Source organism: Nerophis lumbriciformis, linkage group LG30, assembly GCF_033978685.3.
Source record: "Nerophis lumbriciformis linkage group LG30, RoL_Nlum_v2.1, whole genome shotgun sequence".
Classification (NCBI taxonomy): Eukaryota; Metazoa; Chordata; class Actinopteri; order Syngnathiformes; family Syngnathidae; genus Nerophis; species Nerophis lumbriciformis.
In genome coordinates, this window is record NC_084577.2 from 22,670,087 (window position 1) to 22,697,586 (window position 27,500).

At 37.2% G+C, this 27,500-nt stretch overlaps 2 protein-coding genes across 4 annotated transcripts in view; both read left to right on the forward strand.

The window, feature by feature from the left end:
- LOC133572781 (uncharacterized) overlaps positions 1–19,670 on the forward strand; it is a 213,342-nt gene extending 193,672 nt beyond the window's left edge. For 2 of the 3 annotated variants that reach the window (XM_061925798.1, XM_061925797.1), the window contains 7 exons: positions 4,374–4,403; positions 4,473–4,541; positions 12,043–12,090; positions 12,161–12,223; positions 17,128–17,160; positions 18,115–18,180; positions 19,519–19,670. In XM_061925798.1, the coding sequence (XP_061781782.1) occupies positions 4,374–4,403; positions 4,473–4,541; positions 12,043–12,090; positions 12,161–12,223; positions 17,128–17,160; positions 18,115–18,180; positions 19,519–19,610 (401 nt within the window). In that variant the 3' untranslated portion in view covers positions 19,611–19,670. The remainder of the gene's footprint in view (positions 1–4,373; positions 4,404–4,472; positions 4,542–12,042; positions 12,091–12,160; positions 12,224–17,127; positions 17,161–18,114; positions 18,181–19,518) is intronic. The other variant, XM_061925799.1, reaches the window with a different exon arrangement.
- The window catches only part of elna (elastin a), a 51,396-nt gene continuing 43,508 nt past the window's right edge, over positions 19,613–27,500 (forward strand). Inside the window, exons 1-9 of the mRNA XM_061925403.1 lie at positions 19,613–19,721; positions 19,798–19,848; positions 19,917–20,000; positions 20,094–20,132; positions 21,814–21,939; positions 22,305–22,373; positions 22,506–22,586; positions 25,391–25,540; positions 26,151–26,300. Coding sequence (XP_061781387.1) covers positions 19,613–19,721; positions 19,798–19,848; positions 19,917–20,000; positions 20,094–20,132; positions 21,814–21,939; positions 22,305–22,373; positions 22,506–22,586; positions 25,391–25,540; positions 26,151–26,300 — 859 coding nt within the window. The remainder of the gene's footprint in view (positions 19,722–19,797; positions 19,849–19,916; positions 20,001–20,093; positions 20,133–21,813; positions 21,940–22,304; positions 22,374–22,505; positions 22,587–25,390; positions 25,541–26,150; positions 26,301–27,500) is intronic.

Below are 27,500 nucleotides of genomic sequence, written 5' to 3' on the forward strand. Positions count from 1 at the left end.
GCAAGAATAAAGCTTCGAACGCGCACAAAAATAAATGATGGCGTCTTTCGCCGTGGCCAAACTCCCCTGCTAGTGAGGCTGGCGTTTCAATTCCCGCGTGGGAGGCGAGCCAATGAAAATGGAGCGTTTGATGATGCAGAGCTAATGACGTTCATAATGGCTGCTTCTCATAGTCGCATTAAAAGTCAGACATGTTGATGAAGGCGATGACAGAGTCTGAAGGCCAGATTAGGTGCTCTCACATTCGACTACTGACTCCTGAGTCATGTCATGCAGCCTCTTTGTGTTCCAGACCTGCGCTACAGGGGCCTCTAGTGGTCATGATTGGAACTTACATTCATTTAAGGGAGCGTCTGTTTTCTGTATTATTTTTAGGGTAACAGCAAGGGCCCTATTGTTTTTTTTCTTCTATATTTTCGGACACCTTTTTGAGGCTCTTAACATGCATGAAAAGGCTCCACATATTGCAGGTGTGTCAGGTATGGCGAAAACATTTTTATTTTTTGGTGTCCCGAAAATGGACTGTAAAAATTGTCTCTCCAGCATCACCTATTAAAGAAAAAAAATTAGCCCCTCCCACCAGTTTCGTGTATCGACAATAAAATCGCAGGAGATGTCTATCATGACGGCACGCACATAAAAGTCTCAAGAACCCATACCTCAAAACAAACCGGAAGTCGGCCGTCTTGGTTTTTGTCTCCCATTTTTCGGCGAAACAGTGGGTCGTTCTTTAACAAACTCCTCCTAGGGACTATGCCCGAATGAGTCGTGGTTAAAATGACAGATACTACACATAGAGGTGATGACAAATTGCGAAAAAAAAATCCTACGCCATAAAGTGTGGGCGTGGTATGGCGGCAAACTCTGCTCCGACGGTTTTTGTCCATTTTTCTGCAAAAAAAGAGGTCGTAGTTTAACAAACTCCTCCAAGGGACTTTGCCCGAATGAGTCGTGGTTAAAATTATAGATACTACACATAGAGGTGATGACAAATTGCGAAAAAAAATTCCTACGCCATAAAGTGTGGGCGTGGTATGGCGCCAAACTTTGCTCCCATGGTTTTTGGCCATTTTTCGGCAAAAAAAGAGGTCGTAGTTTAACGAACTCCTCCTAGGGACTTTGCCCGAATGAGTCGTGGTTAAAATTATAGATACTACATATAGAGGTGATGACAAATTGCGAACAAATTTTGCTTATGCCATGTGATGTGGGTGTGGTATGGCGCCAAACTTTGCTCCCATGGTTTTTAGCCATTTTTTGGCAAAAAAAGAAGGTTGTAGTTTAACAAACTACTCCTTGGGACTTTGCCCGAATGAGTCGTGGTTAAAATTATAGATACTACACATAGAGGTGATGACAAATTGCGAACACATTTTTCCTATGCCATAAGGTGTGGGCGTGGTATGGCGCCAAACTTTGCTCCGACGGTTTTTGTCCGTTTTTCGGAAAAAAAGAGAGGTCGTAGTTTAACGAACTCCTCCTAGGGACTTTGCCCAAATGACCCACAGTTCAAATGAGAGATACTACACATATAGTGGCTGGTGAATTGCGGACACATTTGTCCTATGCCCTAAGATGTGGGCGTGGTATGGCGCCAAACTTTTCGCCGTCGGTTTTTGTCCATTTTTTGTAGAGAAAAAGGTGGTAGTTTAACAAACTCCTTCTCGGGCCAAATGAGTCGTGGTTAAAATGACAGATACTACACATAGAGGTGATGATAAATTGAGAACAAATTTTGGTTATGCCATGAGATGTGGGCGTGGTATGGCGCCAAAATATGCTCCCATGGTTTTTGTCCATTTTTCGGCAAAAAAAGAGGTCGTAGTTTAACGAACTCCTCCTAGGGACTTTGGCCGAATGAGTCGCGGTTAAAATGACAGATACTACACATAGAGGTGATGATAAATTGCGAACACATTTTTCCTACGCCATAAGGTGTGGGCGTGGTATGGCGCCAAACTTTGCGCCGATGGTTTTTGGCCATTTTTTGGCGAAAAAGATGTTGTAGTTTAACACACTCTTCCTAGGGACTTTGCCCAAATGACCCACAGTTAAAATGACAGAAACTACACACATGGGGGTGATAAATTGCCAACAAATTTTGCCTACGCCATAAGATGTGGACATGGTATAGCGCCAAACTTTGCTCCGATGGTTTTTGGCACACAAAAAAGAGGTTGTAGTTTAACAAACTCCTCCTAGGGACTTTGGCCAAATGAGTGACAGTTAAAATGACAGAAATTACACATATAGGGGCTGATAAATTGCAAACAAATGTTGCCTATGACATAAAACATGGGTGTGGTATTGCAGCCTAACTTTGCTCCGATGGTTTTTGGCCATTTTTTTGCCAAAAATAAAGGTTGTAATTTAACAAACTCCTCCTAGGGACTTTGGCCAAATAGGTCACAGTTAAAATGACAGAAACTACGCACATAGGGGCTGATAAATTGCAAACAAATGTTGCCTATGCCATAAAATGTGGGTGTGGTATGGTGTCAAACTTTGCTCCGATAATTTTTGGCCATTTTTTTGGCAAAAAAAAAGTTGTAGTTTAACAAACTCCTCTGAGGGACTTTGGCCAAATGAGTCACAGTTAAAATGACAGATACTACATATCAGTGACGTGCGGTGAGGTTGATGGCTGGTGAGGCACTGACTTCATCACAGTCAGATTTACAAACATATGAACCCTAAAGAGTATCTTATTCACCATTTGATTGGCAGCAGTTAACGGGTTATGTTTAAAAGCTCATACCAGCATTCTTCCCTGCTTGGCACTCAGCATCAAGGGTTGGAATTGGGGGTTAAATCACCAAAAATGATTCCCAGGCGCGGCGCCGCTGCTGCCCACTGCTCCCCTCACCTCCCAGGGGGTGATCAAGGGGATGGGTCAAATGCAGAGGACAAATTTCATTACACCTAGTGTGTGTGTGACAATCATTGGTACTTTAACTTAACTTTAACTTTACACATACAAACTGTAGCACACAAAAAAGCACATTTAATAAAAAAAACGTTATTATGGTCTTACCTTTACTTAGAAATTAAGTCCATGCGCCGCAACTAAAGCCCTCACTTCAACTTTCCAAGTGAAAGATTTAATCTATTTAAAAAAAAGTGTAACCGAGGGTTTATAAATGTCGCCTATACTGTATGAAACTACAAAATAACAAACACGTAGGCTCCAGTTTACACGAGGACCACTTTATTTACCTTCTTTCAAAAACCTCCACAACGTGACATCACTTCTGCTCTTAGCGCCTTCAAAATAAGAGCTCAAGGCATATACTGTATAACAGCGCATAACAGGAACTTTACATCACAAAGAGGAAAGCCCATGAAAATAGGTTACAAAAGTTATTTAATAAGAAGCCAAAAAGTGCAAAAACAATAATGTTCGTGTTGGAGGAGTTGTGAATTAGGTACACCTGCAGTCTGCAGGTGTATCTAATGTTGTGTCCCTGCAGTCATTCACAACTCCTCCAACACCAACATTATTGTTTTTGCACTTTTTGGCTTCTTATGAAATAATTTTTTTTAAATAGATTCACTCTTGCACGTGGAAAGTTTAAGTGTGGGCTTTAGTTGATATAACAATTCTACGGCGGGGGTGCAGGAGGCGAGCCTCAGCCAGTGCGTCTTTTGCAGCCGTTTTATGATCGCTCAGCACAAGAAATACGTTACACACATACAGTTGTTGACAAAATACACTGTACATTATATACCTCAGCTAACTAAACTATGAAAATGTATAATATAGTTCATATAGCAATACAGTCTCACTGCACAGCAGGCCAGCAGTTAGCCGAGTCATTGCGCAATCCATGTTGCGGCACTGAGTGACGTGCCTCAACTGGCTGCTGTTCACCGCACCGTCTCTTCTCAGTATTTGAACGGCAAATGTGAAAATTCAGCGATTTTGAATAAAAATAATCTAAAACTGGTGAAGTTAAATGGAAAATAACTTTATAGTATAATCACTGGATACATATAACAATTTAATTTTTTTTTTTTCTTTTTACATTTTTTTTCTTTCCATGATGGCAGGTGAGGCCCCGCCTCACCTGCCTCTAGTGACTGCACGTCACTGCTACATATATAGGGGTGATACATTGCGGACAAATTCGGCCTCCGCCATAAGATGTGGGCGTGGTATGGTGGCAAACATGGCTCCGATGATTCGCCACAAAATGTTAACATGGCTCCACAGATTCAGATCTTGTTTCTTTGGTTTCTCCTCTTCAAATGAACACTACTACAAAAAAACTACATTTCCAAAATGTGTTTATCAAAGTAAAAAAATGTTTTTTAACTTATTTTAATGAAACTGATATAATGATTTGAAATCATTGCGTTGTGTTCTTCCACAGGAGCAGGGACCGGAACTCTCCCTGGCGGAGGTAAGTCTTTGTGTATTGCTTTGTTTTCATGAAGTTACATCAGTAACAACATGGTCTCCTTGTACCCAGGACCTGGTCAGACGGGTGTTCCAGGAGGGACTGGTCCTGGATTCGGAAAGCAAGCCTCCAAACTACCAGGTTCTGTAAAGTTAGGCATAGAAGATATCATTCAATATAAAATAGATATTATATGGCAAATAGGGGTGTCCCCATCCCATATTGATATCACTTATCACTTATATATTGGACTTATCGGTCCAATATCCGCAACAAAACAAGTATGGGAATATAGTGGTTTGCCAGGTATCATCTAAATGTCCTCAAATAAGCACACAAAGTTGGAATAGCTTCTATTTCTAAGTTATTTACAAAAAGGTAAACATGCCAGGTTATAGACTTCTAGGAGCTAGCAGCTACACAACAGCTAAGCACACAAGCTAAAGTACTAAGTGTCATAAATGGAACGATATTGCAGTCTAAAACAGCACATTTATGAATATAAACAAGTATCAAATGATTATAGCTGCAATGATTCCCGGGCGCGGCCACCGCTGCTGCTCACTGCTCCCCTCACCCCCCAGGGGGTGATCAAGGGTGATGGGTCAAATGCAGAGTGTGTGTGACAACCATTGGTACTTTAACTTTAACTTAAATATTACTTACACATACAAAGTCTTCGAGGCAGTGTATTAGAAAGTATCCAGTAACAAACGTGTCCGCATCATTTACCTTCATGCTTTTTTTGTGACCACTAGATGTCGACAAAATATAATAATATAATATATCAGTATATATTATATACTGTATATATAATATAAATAATGTACTATTACATTACCGCTGCTGCTCAATGCTCCCCTCACCGCCCAGGGGTGATCAAGGGTGATGGGTCAAATGCAGAGTGTGCGTGACAACCATTGGTACTTTAACTTTAACTTAAATATTACTTACACATACAAAGTCTTCGAGGCAGTGTATTAGAAAGTATCCAGTAACAAACGTGTCCGCATCATTTACCATCATGAATTATTGTGACCACTAGATGTCGACAAAATATAATAATATAATATATCAGTATATATTATATACTGTATATATAATATAAATAATGTATTATTACATTGTCATTTCCATCCTTACCCTTTCCATCCTTTGTAACTGAACTACTGTGTGGAGCAATTTCCCTTGTGTATCTATAAAGTTTGTCTAAGTCGTCTAAGTCTAGAACGGGGGTCGGCAACCCGCGGCTCTAGAGCCGCATGCGGCTCTTTAGCGCCGCCCTAGTGGCTCTCTGGAGCTTTTTTAAAAAATGTATGAAAAATGGAAAAAGATGAGGGGGAAAAAAATATATTTTTTGTTTTAGTATGTTTTCTGTAGGAGGACAAACATGATACAAACCTCCCCAATTGTTATAAATCACACTGTTTATATTAAACATGCTTCACTGATTCGAGTATTTGGCAGCACCGTTTTGTCCTACTAATTTTGGCGGTCCTTGAACTCACCTTAGTTTGTTTACATCATACTTGCCAACCCTCCCGAATTTTCAGGGAGACTCCCGAAATTCAGCGCCTCTCCCGAAAACCTCCCGGGCCAAATATTCTCCCGAAAATCTCTCGATTTACAGCCGGAGCTGGAAGCCACGCCCCCTCCAGCTCCATGCGGACCTGAGTGAGGACAGCCTTTTAAGACGGGAGGACAACAAGGTGACAAGAACTAAATCATTCAGACTAGAGACAAATTGTAATATTATGTTTATCTTACCTAAAAATAAATATATTTATTAATTTAAAAAATAAAATAAAAATTGTTACTATATTTTGCTAAAAACATCCAAATTAATTGTATTTTTTTTGTATTATTTCTGACACCTAAATCCATCCAGCCATAGAATTAAAATAAACATATTTGAAATAATTAATTTTATATTATCATAATAATTAATTTAAAATGACCATATTTAATTATTAAAATAATTGCTTGTTTATCAACAACTTTAGCATTTTATTCATTACATTTTGAAGCTCTCAGAAGCCAAGTTATGTTATATTCCTTAAGATTTATTTATGCAAATTTGAAGTATCAATTATCCAAACACAGTTTTGTTTGCATATTTTCAGGATGTAGATATATATATATGTATATATATATATATATATATATATATATATATATATATATATATATATATATATATATATATATATATATATATATACATATATATATGTATGAAATACTTGACTTGGTGAATTCTAGCTGTCAATATACTCCCCCCTCTTAACCACGCCCCCAACCACGCCCCAATCCACCCCGACCACGCCCTCCACCCTCCACCCCCCACCTCCCGAAATCGGAGCTCTCAAGGTTGGCAAGTATGGTTTACATATATAACTTTCTCCGACTTCCTAGGACGTGTTTTATCCTTTTTCTGTCTCATTTTGTCCACCAAACTTTTAAGGTGAGTTTTGTCGATGTTATTGACATATGTAGAGTGCTAATCAGACATATTTGGTCACTGCATGACTGCGAGCTAATCGATGCTAACATGCTATTTAGGCTAGCGATATGTACATATTGCATCATTATGCCTCATTTGTAGCTACATTTGAGGTCATTTAGTTTCCTTTAAGTCCTCTTAATTCAATGTATATCTCATGACACACTATCTGTATGTAATATGGCTTTTAATTTTTTGCGGCTCCAGACAAATGTGTTTTTGTATTTTTGGTCCAATATATGGCTCTTTCAACATTTTGGGTTGCCGACCCCTGGTCTAGAACATAGATTAAAAAAAAAGTACCAAATAAATTGGTGCCGTTGAGTACCGGTGTTGTACCGAAATCTGTTACCCATCGGAATGTGTAACTCCAGGGGGCGATGTTCCCATAGCGTTTGTTTGATGGTTAAACGGCAAGCCCAAAGAGGAGGAGAAGAAGAACGCTTGCATAAATGGCGTAAACTATCCTTAATGCTGAAACGTCAGTTGTCAGAATTTCAGCATTAATAAATTACACATATTCTGGAAATTAATGACTTACTTTCATTATAGTATGAGTCCATTGTATCAGCTGTTGTTTCTCTCTCACACACATACATTTTCCAATATAGATAAGGCTATACATGCACATGCGGTTGTTCTGTTTGTTATGTTCCCATTCTTAAGCCAAGCACTTAAATTACCATTTCCTGCCCTTTTTACACCCCCCCTCCCTTCATCTCCATACACTTTTTCTCATTTGGACCCCCAGAATCAGGACGCACTAGGGCAGTGGTTCTCAAACTTTTTTTGTCATCCCCCACTTTGGACAAGGGGGAGTTTTCAAGCCCCACCTGCCCCCATCGCCCCAACAGAGCGCTAATGCCAAGCTTTAACATTTTCAAATTTATTGAACATCAAGTTGTATACATTCAAACTCAATAACATAAAATAACATCAAGTTCAATGATAAATAAAATAATTGTGCAGCTGTGGTACAACTTGCATCAAGTTCAATAATAAATAAAATAACTTCCATCAAGTTCAATAATAAATAAAACAAAAGTGTTATAACTTGCATCAAGTTCAATAATAAATCAAAAAAGTGTTATAACTTGCATCACGTTCAATAATAAATCAAAAAAAGTGTCATAACTTGAATCAAGTTCAATAATAAATCAAATAAGTGTTATAACTTGCATCAAGTTCAATAATAAATCAAAAAAAGTGTTATAACTTGCATCATGTTCAATAATAAATCAAAAAAAGTGTTATAACTTGAATCAAGTTCAATAATAAATCAAATAAGTGTTATAACTTGCATCAAGTTCAATAATAAATCAAAAAAAGTGTTATAACTTGCATCAAGTTCAATAATAAATCAAAAAAAGTGTTATAACTTGCATCAAGTTCAATAATAAATCCTTAAAAAGTGTTATAACTTGCATCACGTTCAATAATAAATCAAAAAGTGTTATAACTTGCATCAAGTTCAATAATAAATCAAATAAAAGTGTTACAACTTGCATCAAGTTCAATAATAAATCAAATAACTTGCATCAAGTTCAATAATAAATCAAAAAAAGTGTTATAACTTGCATCAAGTTCAATAATAAATAAAACAAAAGTGTTATAACTTGCATCAAGTTCAATAATAAATCAAAAAAAGTGTTATAACTTGCACCAAGTTCAATAATAAATCAAATAACTTGCATCAAGTTCAATAATAAATACAATAAAAGTGCCACTTTGCAATCTTTGCAAAAAAAAAAAAAAGGAGGAGCTATGCATTTGGCAAGACAGGGCAAGTGACAGCACTTTTCCCCGGGAGAGCCACCTTGCTTCACTGTGAAACAGCACGGCTGTATGATCAGCTCCCATTTCCTCACACAGTGCAGAGAACAGTCGCACTTTCAGTGGTCGTGTTTTGATCAAATTTACCGCGCTCACAACATCTGTTAAAACCTCATTGAGTTCGGGGCTGAGCTGCCTTGACGCGAGTGCTTCGGTGAATGACACAGTGTGTGCCCGTCAGATTTTTGTTTCTCTGCAGGCGCTGGCTCTGGCTCGACGACCTTTGAGGTGCGAGTCACAAATGTATATATTTGTGTAATTGTGGTCCACACATTAGCCTGCTACCCATCCGCGCGAAAGTTTGTTCCGCTTAGCCCCGCCCCCATTAGTTACTGTTGCTATGTCTGTCAAACTTTCGCTCCTACCGAGAAATATAAAGCCTACAGTAAAAATAAGTACCGGTAATTTCCATTTATTTATGTAGCGGATTTCACAGACAGAATCACAAAGTGATTTACAGTGTGTATAGAAAATGAAAGCATAGTAAAAAAAAATATCTAAAAATATAATAATAAAAACATTTTTTAAAGTGAAATTTCCTCCCGTTCCTCGCGCCCCACCTGTCATGTCTCTATTCCCCACCAGTGGGGCGCGCCCCACACTTTGAGAAATGCTGCACTAGGGTTACATTTTCCGATAAACTGTGACTTGGCCGTCAGATTTCGAGACCTTACTGTATGTTCCCTATTCTTAAGCCAGGCACCTCAAATACCATTTCCTGCCCTTTTTAAACCCCCCCTCCCTTCATCTCCATTCACCTTTTCTCATTTGGACCCCCAGAATCAGGACGCACGAGGGTTACATTTTCCGAAAAGCAGTGACTCGGCCGTCAGATTTCGAGACTTCACTGCATCTTTCAGCATTTATAATACAGATTTTTATTAAAATACATATACCCTAACCATCAAACTAAACTAAGCAGAAACAGAGCTAAACAGAAACCATTTTTTTTACAATAAATTTTGGAATTCAAATGCAACATACAATCATAACTTATTTTTTAATACAGAAATTAACATGGTATGTTCCTGGCATGCATCACAACTATATCCCTCCTCCTTGGGGTTTCCCACACACAAGCTGTGGTACCATCGCCCGCACCGCTCGCACTGGATCTGAAATGAATGCATTTGGTCAAGTGTATCAATTCATTGTAAATCAATATGAATGAATGAAATAAGTTTATTTCGGTCATATAATCAACCATCAACCATTAACCATTTTGTGTGACCAGTTTAAAAGTACAGACTATACATATACAGTATAACAATCATACACATTTACACACAAAAGGAAAAGAAAAGAAAAGAAAAAGCATGACCGAAAAAGGAATAGGCTGAAGCCAAAGATTATATTTGCCTATCCTATGCCTTCACTGAAAATAAGATTACCTGGAACATCAATGTTAAAAAAAAATTAAAAAAAATCAATGGGATGAAAGTAATTGTTACTATATTTTATAATTTTCAATTATCTCACCTTTCAATGTTTTCTTAAACCTTAACAAAGAAGTACATGTCTTCAACTCATCACTGAGCTTATTCCACCATTTAACTCCTAAAACTGAAATACATTTGTATTTAATATTCGTTCTTGCTTTACCTATTTCAAAAATCAATACCCTCGTAAATTATGGGTTTCTCCTCTTAATTGAAATAACCTAAGAATACAAGCTGGAAGGCTGTTGTTCTTTACTCGAAACATAATTTCCATTGTTTTTAAAAACACAATATCTGAAAATTTTAACACATTAGAACTTATAAATAATGGATTGGTATGTTCATAGTAGCACGCTTTGTGTATTATTCTAATTACCCTTTTTTGAAGTTTAATTATTGGGTCTATGTTTGTTCTATAAACATTTCCCCAAACTTCAACACAATATGTTAAATATGGAAAAATAAAAGAATAATATAACATATGCAGACATTTCATATTCAGCATGTGTTTTACTTTATAAAGAATGGCAATGGATTTGGATATTTTTCCCTTTATATATTCAATATGCTGTTTCCAACATAATTTATGATCAATTATTATTCCCAAGAATTTAGTTTCATATACTCTATCAATTTCCACTTGATTTAATTTTAATTTTACTTCACGATTTGTTCTTGCACCACTAAACACCATAAATTTAGTTTTCTTATCATTTAATGATAACTTATTGATATCAAACCATTTTTTTAGCTGAATCAACTCAACCTCTATTACCCTCAACACTTCCTACAAGTCTTCTCCTGAACAATATACATTTGTATCATCTGCAAACATAATAAATTTAAATTTATTAGATACTGAACAAATATCATTTAAATATAGTATAAATAACTTAGGTCCCAATACCGAGCCTTGTGGAACCCCACAAGTTACTCTTCTTGGCTGTGATTTAGTCTTATTGATTTCCACATATTGAGATCTATTACTTAAATAACTACTTAACCACTCTTGTGAAACACCTCTAATCAATATGTAAATTGATTAAATAAATTATATTTATTGATATAATTTCTATATTCCACCATAGGTGCTTGATTCTATGATTTAGATTGGAGTCAAAATCCGCTAATAAATTGGAAGGTGGGCTTCAAACTGGATAAAGCCAAATGTGTCAAGTACCTTGGTATGGCGCCACCTCCTGTTAATAGTGTGAAATGCCATAAATTTACGCCTAGTTGGCTGGGCAAAACGCCGACAGGTTTATTGGAAAATGTAACCCTAGTGCGTCCTGATTCTGGGGGTCCAAATGAGGAAAAAGTGTATGGAGATGAAGGGAGGGGGGGGGTGTAAAAAGGGCAGGAAATGGTAATTTAGGTGCCTGGCTTAAGAATAGGGAACATAACAAACAGAACAACCGCATGTGCATGTATAGCCTTATCTATATTGGAAAATGTATGTGTGGGAGAGAGAATCAACAGCTGATACAATGGACTCATACTATAATGAAAGTAAGTCATTGATTTCCAGAATATGTGTAATTTATTAAAGCTGAAATTCTGACAACTGACGTTTCAGCATTAAGGATAGTTTACGCCATTTACGCAAGCGTTCTTCTTCTCCTCCTCTTTGGGCTTGCCGTTTAACCATCAAACAAACGCCATGGGAACATCGCCCCCAGGAGTTACACATTCCGATGGGTAACAGATTTCGGTACAACACCGGTACCGTATCGGTTCAAATGTGAATGTCACTTTACGTAAACAGACCAAATCAAATAAAGAGAATCCAGATTATGTTGGAAGTGTAGTCTGAATCCATATTGTCGTGATGTAGAGTTGTTGTAATGTGGTGTTTGCTGTGTGGCAGGTGTGGGTGTACCTGGGCTTTACCAAGGTGGACTGGTCCCAGAAAATGGTGAGTGACTTTCACTGGGTGTCTTCTATCCCGACCTCATGTTTGTTTTATTTCCAATCTGCTCTCTCAGGCTTTGGTAGTCGAGGAGTTCTACCAGGCGTGGCCACTGGCACCGGCCTCACTCAAAAATCACGTAAGAATTTTTTTTACGGCTGTCTTTGACTCAGGATTTGTTTAGTTTTATCGTTGAATCCGATCAATCGGATTGTGCCAACTTAAAGTGGAACTTCACTTTTTGGGGGGAATTGTTCACAATCCTTATGAGAGACGAGTGTCAGGACTTGGTCTTGGGTGTTAGCTTTTCCGGGATGCAACGGAAAGTTGGCTCGGGCGAGACGGGAATGTAAGTAAATTTTTTATTTAATATATCAAAAAAAAAGTACAAACGAAAAGCACACACAGTGGCGGAGAACAAACTATGAAACCAAAAGACTATAGCATTAATAAACAAAAACTTACTTGGCTTGGACAAAAGTAGCAGCATGAAGGATGGACATGAAAACAAGTGTCAGAAACGTACGGAGCATAAATGTGAGGATGTCACCAGAAAGACAAACTGAAAAACAATGAACTTAAATACTACAGACATGATTAACAAAAACAGGTGCGTGACTCAAAACGTGAAACAGGTGCGTGACGTGACAGGTGAAAACTAATGGGTTGCTATGGTGACAAACAAGAGTGCACAATGAGTCCAAACGTGGAACAGGTGAAACTAATGGGTAACCATGGAAACAAGACAAGGGAGTGAAAAGCCAGAAACTAAAGAGTCAATAACTAAACCAAAACATGATTACACAGACATGACAACGAGAAGTCAAAAGTTTAGTTTTTTTTTGCATTCTAACATGTAAAAATCGGCAATCGAGCAATCAATTCTACCTCTAAATCACTTTAAAAATGCATTCAAAAACCGACATTGTTATTGTCGGAGCGAACACTGAGGAACTATTTTTCTATCGGAGTAACACATCGGCGTGCTACGGTATTAGCCGGAAAGATATAAGCTAGCTTCTACGTCACCACAAAACGCGTTTGAGTTTGAATTGCACAACACAATGCGATAGAACAGTAATGTGTACTGATTGAAAAACATAAACAATCATATTACAGTATCTGTAAAGTATTAGCCCACGTTTCATGTTTTGTTTGTTTGTACACAGCTAGCCAGACAGCAAATGTACTGTTGTTGTAATAACACGCATGACGTGCTGCGTGTATCATGATCAACAGACAGTTGTGCTTTTGGTCCAGCTGGCCAAGAACGTTTTTACGGTTTATTTGGGTAAGCACTCCATTTATGTCAAAATAGCTTGGCTTCAAATTCCACATTTTTGCGTCTTCGATTCACTTTCACCTCACTCTCTCGGCTTCCGTCTGCTCCAAAGTCTCACTCTTCCTTTGTGCTGGCTTCTAGAAGCAGAAGTTCATCCTCTGTATTTTCAGCTTCAAAAAGGTTGTGAATCCTCATTTGTCCGAAAAAATAGTCGTCTTTGTTGTCTGTTATCGATTCTGCCATGATTAGAAGACACACACATGCCTTTGTATCGGGAAGTAGGAACACACACATTTGTTGCCAGAAGTCGGAAGTGCGTTGCTATGGAAACGTAAATAAATGCACCAAGGAATTAGTTCCGGCAATGATTAAAATGATCAATATACAGTAAATATTGAACATATTACATATTGTTATGACCGTGTCTGTTACTACATTATTTATAGATTTGTAGTGTGTATATAAAACATTGATGGAGGGTTTTGAGGTTGTTTTAGAGGATTTTGAAGGATACAACGGTGACTCCTATTAGCGGCGTCTTCCAAGCTTTTATCATCTTTAAAATTCTAAAAAAAAAAAAATGTAAAAGACAGTGTGGAAGTCGCTTCCTAGTGGTCCCACTGACATATACTTCACAGGAGCCAGGCGTGCCAAGTTGAACAAAGTTTTAATGTACATATATTTATCAAAGTCTTTCTCCAGCAGAACGTGACTTTCCAGTCACGTCCGTATCCTCTCTCTCCTCCTGCTCGCGGCCGCTTACTGTTAAAGGCAACAGATGATTAGATTACCACGTACCACCTGTGAAATCTAATCATCTGCCAGCTGTGTCTTGCCGTCCTTGCCGTCAGCACTGCCACGCCCCCGTCTGATGGTGCTCTGTCCTCAGTACCATGGACAGAGGCGGTGACCTTTGCTCCTGCAGGCAGCGCTGGCCCCACCTCCCTCCACAGACAAGTGTTCTTGTCTCTCATATTGATTGTGAACGATAAGCAAAATTCCAAAAAAAACTGCAGTTCCCCTTTAATGGTATCTTTATTTTAAGCGCCCAGCTAATGAAGAAGACAAAGTTGAGTATCTACAGCAGGGATGTTCAAAGTGTGGCCCGGTGGCCATTTTCGGCACGCCATTAGTTTTCATTATTGGCCCCTGACATTAAATTAATTCGCTGTTAATGAGGTATATCAGCTATAACACTACAGTCGTTATAGCTGTTGTTTTTTCCAGTTAATTGGTTTCGAAACACTAATTCTCACAGAGTACGAATTGTCCCGATACCAATATTTTGGTACCGGTACCAAAATGTATTTAGATACTTTTTGGTACTTTTCGATACTTTTCTAAATAAAGGGGACCACAAAAAATTGCATTATTGGCTTTATTTTAACAAAAGGGTACATTAGGGTACATTAAACATATGTTTCTTATTGCAAGTTTGTCCTTAAATAAAATAATGAACATCCAAGACAACTTGTGTTTTATTAGTAAATAAACAAACAAAGGCTCCTAATTTCTCAAAACTCAAACTCAAAACTCAAAATTATTAAGGACAAGTGGTAGAAAATGAATTATTAATCTACTTGTTCATTTACTGTTAATATCTGCTGCCGTGGGTTCCCCTGACCACCACACACTGCACGAGAGCCCCGGTATTCTGGATTCAATAATGTTTTTATTTAGTCCACTCTGCGGCAACCGCACTCGACTTTTCAGCCTCAGTCTCTCTTGCTCTCCCTTGTGCTCTCCAGCGTGTTGTCTTTTTCTCTCTCCAACTCCCACAACCTGTCTCGGTCCGGCTGCTGCTAATAGGGGCGACGGGTGATTAGATAACCTGCCCCAGCTGGGCAATCTACTCACCTGACGCCGGCTTCGAGGCCGGTCCTTACACACCCTGCTCCGCGGCAGGCCCGCAGACCACGCCCCCCCTACACAATGTAATAATCACTTATTCTTCTGTTGTTTGGATATTTTAAGTTACCGTATTTTCCGCACCATAAGGCGCCCTGGGTTATAAGCCGCGCCTTCAATGAACGGCATATTTCAAAACTTTGTCCACCTATAAGACGCCCCGTGTTATAAGCCGCATCTAACTGCACTAAAGGAATGTCAAAAAAACAGTCAGATAGGTCAGTCAAACTTTAATAATATATTAAAAACCAGCGTGATGTGGGCGCGCATGGAGTCGTATATCAACATGGACGGAGCTGCGTGAAAAAAGCCACCCGGCCTCTTCGCGTAAACTTACCTTAACCACTCGCTCATCTTTTGTTCATCCATCCCTTCGAGTTAGCTTTTATGATGACGCCGGCTGGAAAGGTCTCTTTTGACAAGGTCTTCCTTTTGAATATCCCCATGGGTGGGAGTTTCTGGCCATTAGCATGGCAAGCTAGAACCGCAGTGAAGGATGACTTCTCATTCCCTGTGGTGCGAATATTCACCGTACGTGCTCCCGTTGTATCCACAGTGCGGTTCACAGGAATATCAAAAGTCAGTGGAACCTCGTCCATGTTGATAATGTTCTCTGGCCGGATCTTTTTTTCAGCTATCTTGTTTTTACAATATGCACGGAAAGTAGCCAGCTTTTCTTGAAAGTCTTTAGGCAGTTGCTGTGAAATAGTAATCCGTGTGCGGATGGAGAGATTGCGTCTTTTCATGAACCGGATCCCTGTCGCTTAGTAGGAGCCATTTTGTGGTCTTTACAGATGTAAACACACAAAGGAAATGAAACGTACGGTAATATCCGCGCGCTTCTTCTTCTTCTACGCGGGCGGGTGGTTGCTTACAGTAGAAGAAGAAGCGCTTCCTGTTCTATGGGGGCGGGTGCTTACCTTGGCGGTTGCTTGCGTAGAAGAAGAAGCACTTCCTCTTCTACGGGGAAAAAAGATGGCGGCTGTTTACCGTAGTTACGAGACCGAAACTTTATGAAAATGAATCTTAATATTAATCCATATATAAAGCGCACCGGGTTATAAGGCGCACTGTCAGTTTTTGAGAAAATTTGTGGTTTTTAGGTGCGCCTTATAGTGCGGAAAATACGGTAGTTTTGGATGATACCCACAAATTTAGGTATCAATCCGATACCAAGTCGTTACAGGATCATACATTGGTCATTTTCAACCAGCAATGACACTACGTGACGACGATGTTGGGGTGGGGGACCGGTACTTTTTAGAGGCGGTATAGTACCGAATATGATTCATTAGTATCGCGGTACTTTACTAATACCGGTATACCGTACAACCCTAGTAGGAATCATTAATTATAAATCTAATATTTTCATAGAGTATTAAAAAAACAACCTTCTATATACGTAAGTAATTTTATGAGAGCCTTTTAGACATGAAATAACAGCCTTTGTCACCTTTACGATCTTTTAATCCGATATAGTTATGCCTGCTGAGGCTGAGCCAATCAGTGGCCACGATACTGAACTGTAAATCCAAATGCTGCCATGTTCCTTTTTGACTCATTTCTAGTCCAATTGCCAGTTGGGTGGGCAATTGCCGGACTGTCTCTGCGTGTGCTAAAAAAGTCCGAATCGGTTCTCATTTTTCATTTAGAAGAGTGGTTCAAAAGACTCGATTCATTTGCGATCTCAGGAAGGCATAGATAGAAATAGAAATACACATTTAAGATATTTTCTTAACTGTTATTGCATTTCCAAGAGTGTCAGTTTGATTTAGAAAGGTAATTATTTTTCATAATCTATGTGTGTGGACTTGATGTGATTTTTGTTTTGTTTTTGTTTTTTGCTTCTGCAGTTGGAGGCGCTGGACCGGGTGGTGCAGGAACAGGTCAGATTTTCTTCATTCTAGGGATGTAACCATTATAATGATGAACCTTGGAAAATTCCCAAGGGTTAGGGTTATTGTTTCAACTTTTAGTCATACCAAGATACATTTTCAGACTTTGAAAAAACTCACTGTGATATTGCTCATTTCTCAGAGCTTAAATAGCTTAAATGCTAACATGAATAAAGGACACATTGTTTTTCCTAATTACCGTATTTACTCGAGAGTAACAAGTGGTTGCCTTGTTGCCTTTCCATTAAGAACAATAAATTAGTTTTTAGTGTAAGTTTGCTGGTGTCAAGAAATGTAATGCCGAGCGCATATCATTATGTCAAGATAACGGCACTAGCATTTACTTCATTTAAGAATATTTTTCAACATATTGAGCAAAAGGTCTCTTTTTTTTTTTTCAACCAAGAAAAGTGCACTTGTTATTAGTGAGTATATACTTATTTTAAGGTATTTTTGGGTTCATTGAAGTTAGCTAATTTTACTTGTTTTGGAAAGTCTTGACAAGCCACATTTTCTTGTTCTATTGGCAGATAATTTTGTTTAGTTCAAATAAAATACCCCTCATTTTTGTATTTTTTTCTCTCGATTTTGAACACTGACTTTTTGCAGTGTGAACACTCAAATAAATATAATACGACTTTTAAGACGCTAGAACAATATTTAATGTTCCTTCTGCCAAGGTAAGCATATTTTGTGTCTAATTACATATTTTTTTATAACTCTGTTAAAAGTATTCAATGTGTGTACAAGTAATTTTTGAACACATTCAACAATACTGGGAAAATAATGATAATCGTGATCATTTTGATCACGATAACTGTGATATGATTACTACATCCCCGCTGCATTTACAATGCATGCACAGTACATTATTTTATGACTTTGCAAATATATATTTTAACTGTATTCAAACATACAGATTGTTTTATTCTTTTCCTTGATCAGGCTACAATGGACAAATGCAGCCCGGAGTGTTCCATGGATACCCTCTCAAATCGCCCAAAACACAAGGTGGGAATCTCATTCATGAAAATTAGAGATGCCAATAAATGCTTTAAAATGTAATTTCGGAAATTATTATTATCGTTTATTTTTTATTTTTTATTAAATCAACATAAAAAACACAAGATACACTTACAGTTAGTGCACCAACCCAAAAAACCTCCCCCATTCACACTCATTCACACAAAAGGGTTGTTTTTTTCTGTTATTAATATTCTGGTTCCTACATTATATATCAATATATATCAATACAGTCCATAAGCACACATGATTGTGCGTGCTGCTGGTCCACTAATAGTACTAACTTTTAATAGTTAATTTTACTCATTTTCATTAATTACTAGTTTCTATTTAATGTATGTGCAAATTCAAAGCTGCTGTTTTGAGGCATGTTAAAAAAAATAATGCACTTTTTGACTTCAATAATAAATATGGCAGTGCCATGTTGGCACTTTTTTCCATAACTTGAGTTGAAGTTGTTCTCTTATTTTGGTAAACCTTGTATCGGTTGATATCGTAATTGGTAATTAAGAATTGGACTTAATATCGGATATCAGCAAAAAAGCCATTATCGGACATCTCTAATGAAAATGCATTCATGAGGAATGCAATTACAAATAATGATTTGTAATTGCAAATTTGCAATATTAGACTTCGACTTAGACTTAGACTTCCTTTTTATTGTCATTCAAATTTGAACTTTACAGTACAGATAAGAACACAATTTTGTTGCATTAGCTCATGGTAGTGCAGGATAAAACAGCAATAAGGTGCATATATAAATAAATAGATTACTGTACAGATAAATATATTTTTATATTATATTTTTCATATGCATCCACGTTTATGGTTGTATGTTATATTGTCTTTATATTCCAGCGAGTTACATATGTTTAATGTTTTTGTTCAAATAAAGTCAATAATGCCATTTTTTGTGGTCCCCTTTTATTTAGAAAATAATCGAAAAGTATCGAAATACATTATGGTACCGGTACCGAAATATTTATATCGGGACAACACTACTCAATAATAATAAACAATTTCAATCCATCCATCCATCCATCTTCTTCCGATATTTTGTAAAAATACATTAAACCTTTTAAGATATTTAGTTTCTTCCTCCTATTCTTATTGGTCTTTTTTGTCATGTGCAGTACGCTGTAACTAAGATGACAAAAAGAGTGTAAAAAATAGAGTTTATGGTTCAGGATGTGTTTTGTCTTTCCTAAAATTGAAAAACTTTTTGTTATTTTGCCACACTGATAGTTTCCAGCACAGCTTGTGGTCTTAAATAAACAATCTGGGACCTAAAACTGACCCTTGCGGAACTCCTTTCTCTGTCCTCAGGTGGCTACGGAGCAAAACCCGGAGGTGGTAAACTTCCCTTTGGTACGAATGGTTCATTTATGTACAAATCTTCAGCGTTCTTACATCAATGACGATGTCGTCTTGCAACGTTTCAGGCTACGGGGGCTTTGGCAATCAAGGGGCTGGGCTCCCAGGAGGTAAAGGTGGCCCTGGGTCCAGGCCTGGATACCCTGTCGGAACTGGTATTTGGATTTGTTGACGTAGAGCAAAAGAAAACCTGAAAAGAATGTCGTAACAAGTGTTTTGTTTTTTTGTCAGGAGTTGGCGTTGGGGCCATCTCACCTGCACAGGCTAAATCTGCCAAATATGGTAACCTTTACTCTTTAGTTATACCCATCTACTAGTTGGCCTTATGTCTGACTTTACCGTGCTTTAAGGTGCTGGGGGTCTCGGAGCTGTCGCCGGTGGTTATGGTGGTGCTGGGGGCGCAGGTGGACTATATCCAGGGCAAATACCAGGAGGTATCACATCTGAGACTGAAATGATGACAGTATTTAAAAGCACCTGCCAAGGTTTATGTTTCATGTTTTCTATGTATTGTGTATTTATTTCAGCAGCGGGCTATGGAGCAGGAGCCAAGGCTGCCAAATATGGCAAGTCAAGTTCAAAGTCCTCTACTTGTTTTATTCTCATTATGAAAATGTTACAAATACATCCTCACATTTTTATATTATATTGACATACTGTAAATCAGAGGACCCAAAGAAAATTTGCTGAACCCTCAGAAGTATGAATGGGTGATGAAAAAATATGAACAATTATAAAGATAATGTAGAAAAATAGGAAAATACAAAAAATATGTTTTAAAAAAGTGTCTAAAAAGTATTTTTGAAATATATAAAAATAATTTTTTTTAAAGGAAAATATATAAATTATTTGAAAATATATAAAAATACATAAAAAAATATATAACAAATTTAAAACTTTTTCTTTTTATTTTAAGATTATAAATAGATATCAAAAATACATAAAAATATAAAATGTATACAAATGTAAAAAAATAATATTTAAACAATATATTAAAAAATATAACAAATATGAAAAAAATCTAAAAATTATTTAAAAAAATACAAAAATTAAAAAAATTATATATATATATAAATATATATATATATATATATATATATGTATATATATATACAATATATATATATATATATATAAGTTTACAAAAAAAATTATAAATATGAAAAATAATTAAGAAAATGTTGAAAAATATTAAAATACAAAACATTTTTAAGAAAGTGTTCTAAAAATATTTTAAAAATATATAAAAACAAAAAAATATATATGTTAATTTAAAAAAATATATACAAATACATAAATATATAACAAATGTAAAACTTGTTTTAAATATAAGGATCACAAATAGATATAAAAATACAGAAAAATGTCAAACGTATAGAATGTGTACAAAATTAAAAAAATATTTAAACAATATATTAAAAAATATAACAAATGTGAAAAAAATCTACAAATTATTTAAATGAATACATTTAAAAAAAAAATATATATATAGGGCATAAAACAATTTTTTTTTAAATATATATATATATATATATATATATACATATATACATATATATATATATATACTGTATATATATATATATATATATATATATATATATATATATATATATATATAAGGGCATACAACAAAAAAACAATTTAAATATAAATATATATATATATGTGTATATATATAACAATAAATAAAACAATACATAAAAATATGAAAACAATGTTTACAAAGGTTCAGGACAGCACTTCAATTATAGTATTTATTGTCACACAAACAAAGTCTTCATTGCTTGTACATGCTGAGGAAGGGTTTCAACCAAAATGTTCATGTGGCAAAAACTATACTATAATATAATTGACATGCTGTCCTGTACCATTGACATACTGTATACATAATACATATTGACATACTTGACTTGGGGCGGTATAGCTCAGTTGGTAGAGCGGCCGTGCCAGCAACTTCAGGGTTGCATGTTCGAGCCCCGCTTCCGCCATCCTAGTCACTGCCGTTGTGTTCTTGGGCAAGACACTTTACCCACCTGCTCCCAGTGCCACCCACACTGCTTTAAATGTAACTTAGATATTGGGTTTCACAATGTAAAGCGCTTTGAGTCACTTGAGAAAAGCGCTATATAAATATAACTCACTTCACTCACTTTTGTATCAGGAGGCGTGCCTGGGGGTGTATGTCATGTTTAAAAGTAATGTAAGAATTGTGCATTTATTCAATCAAATTCATCATTTTGCCAGGTGGCGTGCAGGGTGGCGTGCAGGGTGGCGTGCAAGGTGGCGTGCAGGTTGGCGTGCCGGGTGGCGTGCCGGGTGGCGTGCCGGGGTTTGCTGGTTATTCACAAGCAGCCAAAGCAGCTAAATACGGTATGATCCAGTGATCTGCCAGTCAGAATTTCCAATGTTGCTGTCACAGACTACAGAATTCGGTGGTTAATTTTTGTTTTTATGATGAAAGCTTTTTTTTTTCCCTCTGAATTTATACATCTGAATTTTTTGCGTTTGAATTTTGTGAACATATTTTTTTTTTACGTCAAATTATGCTGACAATGTCATTGAATACACATTTGTGAGCAAAATGTGTGTGTAAAACAAGTTTAAATTCAGTATCCAAAAACAGCCTTTTGTAAGAAAGGCACAAATACCAGGATACAGTATTTTGGGTATATTCAATGTTGTATTATGTGTAGAAATCATGTCCGCATTCATTGAACCTTCTGTATTCCTGACAGGAGGACAGGTACCGGGTGGTGTACCAAGGTTTGGTGGTTATTCGCCACCGTCCACGGGAGCTAATTATGGTACAGTGTAAACCACTTCTTCACCTGTTGCAATTTTCATATTTGTGGAATATTTAGTACAGATGGCATAGGAATACAATTATGTATCATGAGTAAAAGTCATGTCAACATTCATTCAACCCTTTGCACTAGGCGGCGTGCCAGGGGGCGTGCCAGGCGGCGTGCCAGGCGGATTTGGTGGTTATTCACCAGCAGCCAAAGCAGCTAAATATGGTATGAGACAATTATGTAACATTTAAAAGTTTGCTTGAATTGCTGAATATGTTGGAGGAAAAGGCGGATGATATCCTGCTTATTTAAGAGTGAACTTCGATTTTTGAATTGAATTGGTTAGTAAACGGGATTCGTAAACCTAAAAGTTTGAATAATGACGCAAATGTTTCCATGAGAAACAATGTAAATATGAACAATGGTTTCGAGCCTCGACAAAAGTCCATATTTTAGTGAAGGTTTTCACACTTTGAACTGTTTATCAAACAAGTATAACAAGGTGATGGATCCACTTTCTCTTTATGCACTGACCTGCCAAAGGCGCACACACACAGACGTCACATGAATGCCCTCACAAACGATCAGAAATCACAAACACCTTTAATGACCACATTGCGACATTTCAGTCGTAAAATCCTTGTACATTCACTGTAAAAACATACTGTATGCATACATTCACTCTACAAACATACATGTACACATACTGTACATACACAAGTACATATACATACATACACTCACGCATATAATCACGTTTCATCAAACATATTAACGTTATTGCCCTAGGGGAAACTGGGTAACACACGGCACACTGACAAAGCTTAACCTATTGTTACTATAACAATCTACAAAGTTAATACAGTTTGCTTCTCTTTCTTCCCCTCCATTTATCTTCTTTCTTTTGTTTTTCAAGTTATATATATGTATTGTTGCATTTGAAACAATTGTATTGATGATAATAGAGGTAATTATTGTTATTATTCGTTATCAATAGTACTATTGCTATTAGTATTTGTATTGCTCCGCTTGTAGTGTAATAATGTTCATTGTCATTTATGTGTTATTAATATTTACTTCACTAACTGCATCTTTGCTATCATTTTACTATCATATTTGTACATATCATATTTACTGAGTCTGTTCTGTTGTTCTTATTGTTATTGTTTTGTTGTTGTTGTTGTTGTCTCTGTCGTTTCCCCCCCTCTATCTTCTGTCTTTCTATCCCCTCTTGCTCCAGTCCGGCTGCGTCAAACATTAATATAAATCAATTGAATAAAGTCAAATACAGCTGCTGAACAAGAGCTAGTATTCTTTCCTCCGCTGTGAAATAAGTCTGCTCTGGCATATTTTTCCAGAAAAGTCGGGTCTCATCACAATTAAAACTTGCCTTCTTCGTCAATTATTCCATACATTAATGCAGTGTTTTTCAACCACTAGTGTGCCGTGAGATACAGTCTGGTGTGCCGTTGGAGATGATCTAATTTCACCTATTTGGGTTAAAAATATTTTTTGCAAACCAGTAATTATAATCTGCAAATAATGTGCCGTTGTTGAGTGTCTGTACTGTCTGGAGATCGGCAGACTTACCACGTTACACTCTTCCATATCAGTAGGTGACAGCCGGTAGCTAATTGCTTTGTAGATGTTGGAAACAGCGGGAGTCAGTGTGCAGGTAAAAAGGTATCAAATGCTTAAACCAAAAAAAAACAAAAGGTGAGTGCCCCTAAGAAAAGGCATTGAAGCTTAGGGAAGGCTATGCAGAATGAAACTAAAACTGAACTGGCTACAAAGTAAACAAAAACAGAATGCTGGACGACAGCAAAGACTTACTGGGGAGCAAAGACGGCGTCCACAAAGTACATCCGAACTAGGGCTACAACAACTAATCGATTAAAATCAATTATAAAAATAGTTGGCGATTAATTTAGTCATCGATTAATTGGATCTATGCTATGCGCATGCGCAGAGGCAATTTTTATTTTTAATTTTTTAATTTTTTTAATTTATTTTTTTATAAACCTTTATTTATAAACTGCAACATGTACAAACAGCTGAGAAACAATAATCAAAATAAGCATGGTGCCAGTATGCTGTTTTTTATCCCAATAAAATACTGGAAAGGATAGAAATGTAGTTTGTCTCTTTTATCCGATTATTAACCGATTAATCGAAGTAATAATCGACAGATTAATCGATTATCAAATTAATCGTTAGTTGCAGCCATAATCCGAACACGACACGACAATCAACAATGTCCTCACAAAGAAGGATAAAAACAACTGAAATATTCTTGATTGCTAAACAAAGCAGGTGTGGGGAATAGCGGTCAAGGAAGACATGAAACGGCTACAGGAAAATACCAAATAAAGAGAAAAAAACACCAAAATAGGAGCACAAGACAAGAACTAAAACACTACACACAGGAAAACAGCAGAAAAACGGCGTGATGTGACAGTACACCTACTTTGAGACAAGAGCTTGGTTATGGTTTAAAGTCATATCCAACAATTGCGACAACAACTTTTTATTGTCAATATTGGCTGCTGAGTTTCATTGTTTAATGAGTTCTGCTGGTGGTGTGCCTCCGATTTTTTCAATGAAAAAATTGTGCATTGACTCAAAAAAGGTTGAAAAACACTGCCTTAATGTACTCCTCACAAACAGTCTTCTTTTCTTTTTTTTTTAACCCCCTTCGTCTTTCCACGCTGGTCTCTTTAGGACACATATTGACTTAGCAAAATGGACAAAACTTGTCAAAAGGGGGGGAAAAAAGTAGAGGAGTGACTGTGCAGTGTACTGCAACGTGCAGCAAGCTGCGCTCTGCTTTTTGCCTGCAGGCGGAACACGAAATGAATGAATGAAGCGTTCGCACACACAAGCACATTTGGCTACCTTGAATAGTTTTTCAATCGAAAAAGTTTGTAAATAGAGTGATTTGTAAATTGAGGTTCCCATGTACTGTACAATAATGTATTATGTGGAAAAAAATCATGTCAGCATTTACATAACATTGTTTATCTATACAGGTGGCGTACCCGGTGGCGTACCCGGTGGCGTACCCGGTGGCGTACCCGGTGGCGTACCCGGTGGCGTGCCCGGTGGCGTGCCCGGTGGCGTGCCCGGTGGCGGTCCATGGTTTGGTGGTTATTCTCCAGCAGCCAAAGCAGCTAAATATGGTATGAGAATTTTCTGTAACAGTTGCAATTTACAATGGGGCGGTGTGGCTCCGTTGGTAGAGTGGGCGTGCCAGCAAGTTCAATCAATCAATCAATCAATTAATCAATCAATCAATCAAAGTTTACTTATATAGCCCTTAATCATGCTAAATTAAAAATGTCATTAAACATGTCTCGAAAACAAGTTAATATTTACATAAATTATTTTGAATAATTTAATTTAATTTGCTCAAATTATTGTATATAATAAGAAAGTTGAGGAAATATTTTAAATATTTCATACATTTTGTCCAATTATAATTGTGATTAAAAAAATGTCATCATTCAGTAATGTTGAACAGTTGAGGTATCAGCGTTGGTATTATCAAGACTGCCCCTGTAACTACTTGGTATTGGATCGCTACCCAAATCGGTAGTATCGCCCAAAGCTAATGTAAAGTATTTAGTTAGAAGAACTATTGCCCAGGTCTGGTGTATGTAGTGTATTCAGGGCACATAGCGTGAAATATAATGTATGTCAACATGTTATTAAATGTGTGAATAAATTGTAATATTATGACTAATATTTTTCCTTTTACAAAATAAAATGTTTAAATGATCTGCTTGACAGGTGGTGTGCCCGGTGGTGTACCCGGTGGTGTACCCGGTGGCGTACCCGGTGGCGTGCCCGGTGGCGTGCCCGGTGGCGTGCCCGGTGGCGTGCCCGGTGGCGTTCCATGGTTTGGTGGTTATTCTCCAGCAGCCAAAGCAGCTAAATATGGTATGAGAATTTTCTGTAACAGTTGCAATTTACAATGGGGCGGTGTGGCTCCGTTGGTAGAGTGGGCGTGCCAGCAAGTTCAATCAATCAATCAATCAATCAATCAATCAAAGTTTACTTATATAGCCCTTAATCATGCTAAATTAAAAATGTCAATAAATATGTCTCGAAGGGCTGCACAAGTTATTATTTATATAAATTATTTTGAATAATTTACCTTAATTTGCTCAAAATATTGTATATAATAAGAAAGTTGAGGAAATATTTTAAATATGTCATACATTTTGTCCAATTATAATTGTGATTAAAAAAAATGCCATCATTCAGTAATGTTGAACAGTTGAGGTATCAGCGTTGGTATTATCAAGACTGCCCCTGTAACTACTTGGTATTGGATCGCTACCCAAATCGGTAGTATCGCCCAAGTTAAAGCTCTACTATGCAAAGCGAAAGCCATTCATCAACAACATCCAGAAACGCCGCCGGCTTCTCTGGACCCAAGATCATCTAAGATGGACTCATGCAAAGTGGAAAAGTGTTCTGTGGTCTGACGAGTCCACATTTCAAATAGTTTTTGGAAATATTCGACATTGTGTCATCCGAACCAAAGGGGAAGCGAAACATCCAGACTGTTATCGACGCAAAGTTCAAAAGCCAGCATGTGTGATGGTATGGGGGTGCATTAGTGCCCAATGCATGGGTAACTTACACATCTGTGAAGGCACCATTAATGCTGAAAGGTACATACAGGTTTTGGAACAACATATGCTGCCATCTAAGCGGCGTCTTTTTCATGGACGCCCCTGCTTATTTCAGCAAGACAATGCCAAGCCACATTCAGCACGTGTTACAACAGCGTGGCTTCGTAAAAAAAAGAGTGCGGGTACTTTCCTGGCCCGCCTGCAGTCCAGACCTGTCTCCCATCGAAAATGTGTGGCGCATTATGAAGCGTAAAATACGACAGCGAAGACTGTTGAACGACTGAAGCTCTACATAAAACAAGAATGGGAAATCATTCCACTTTCAAAGCTTCAACAATTAGTTTCCTCAGTTCCCAATCGTTTATTGAGTGTTGTTAAAAGAAAAGGTGATGTAACACAGTGGTGAACATGCCCTTTCCCAACTACTTTGGCACTTGTTTCAGCCATGAAATTCTAAGTTAATTATTATTTGCAAAAAAAAAATAAAGTTTGAGTTTGA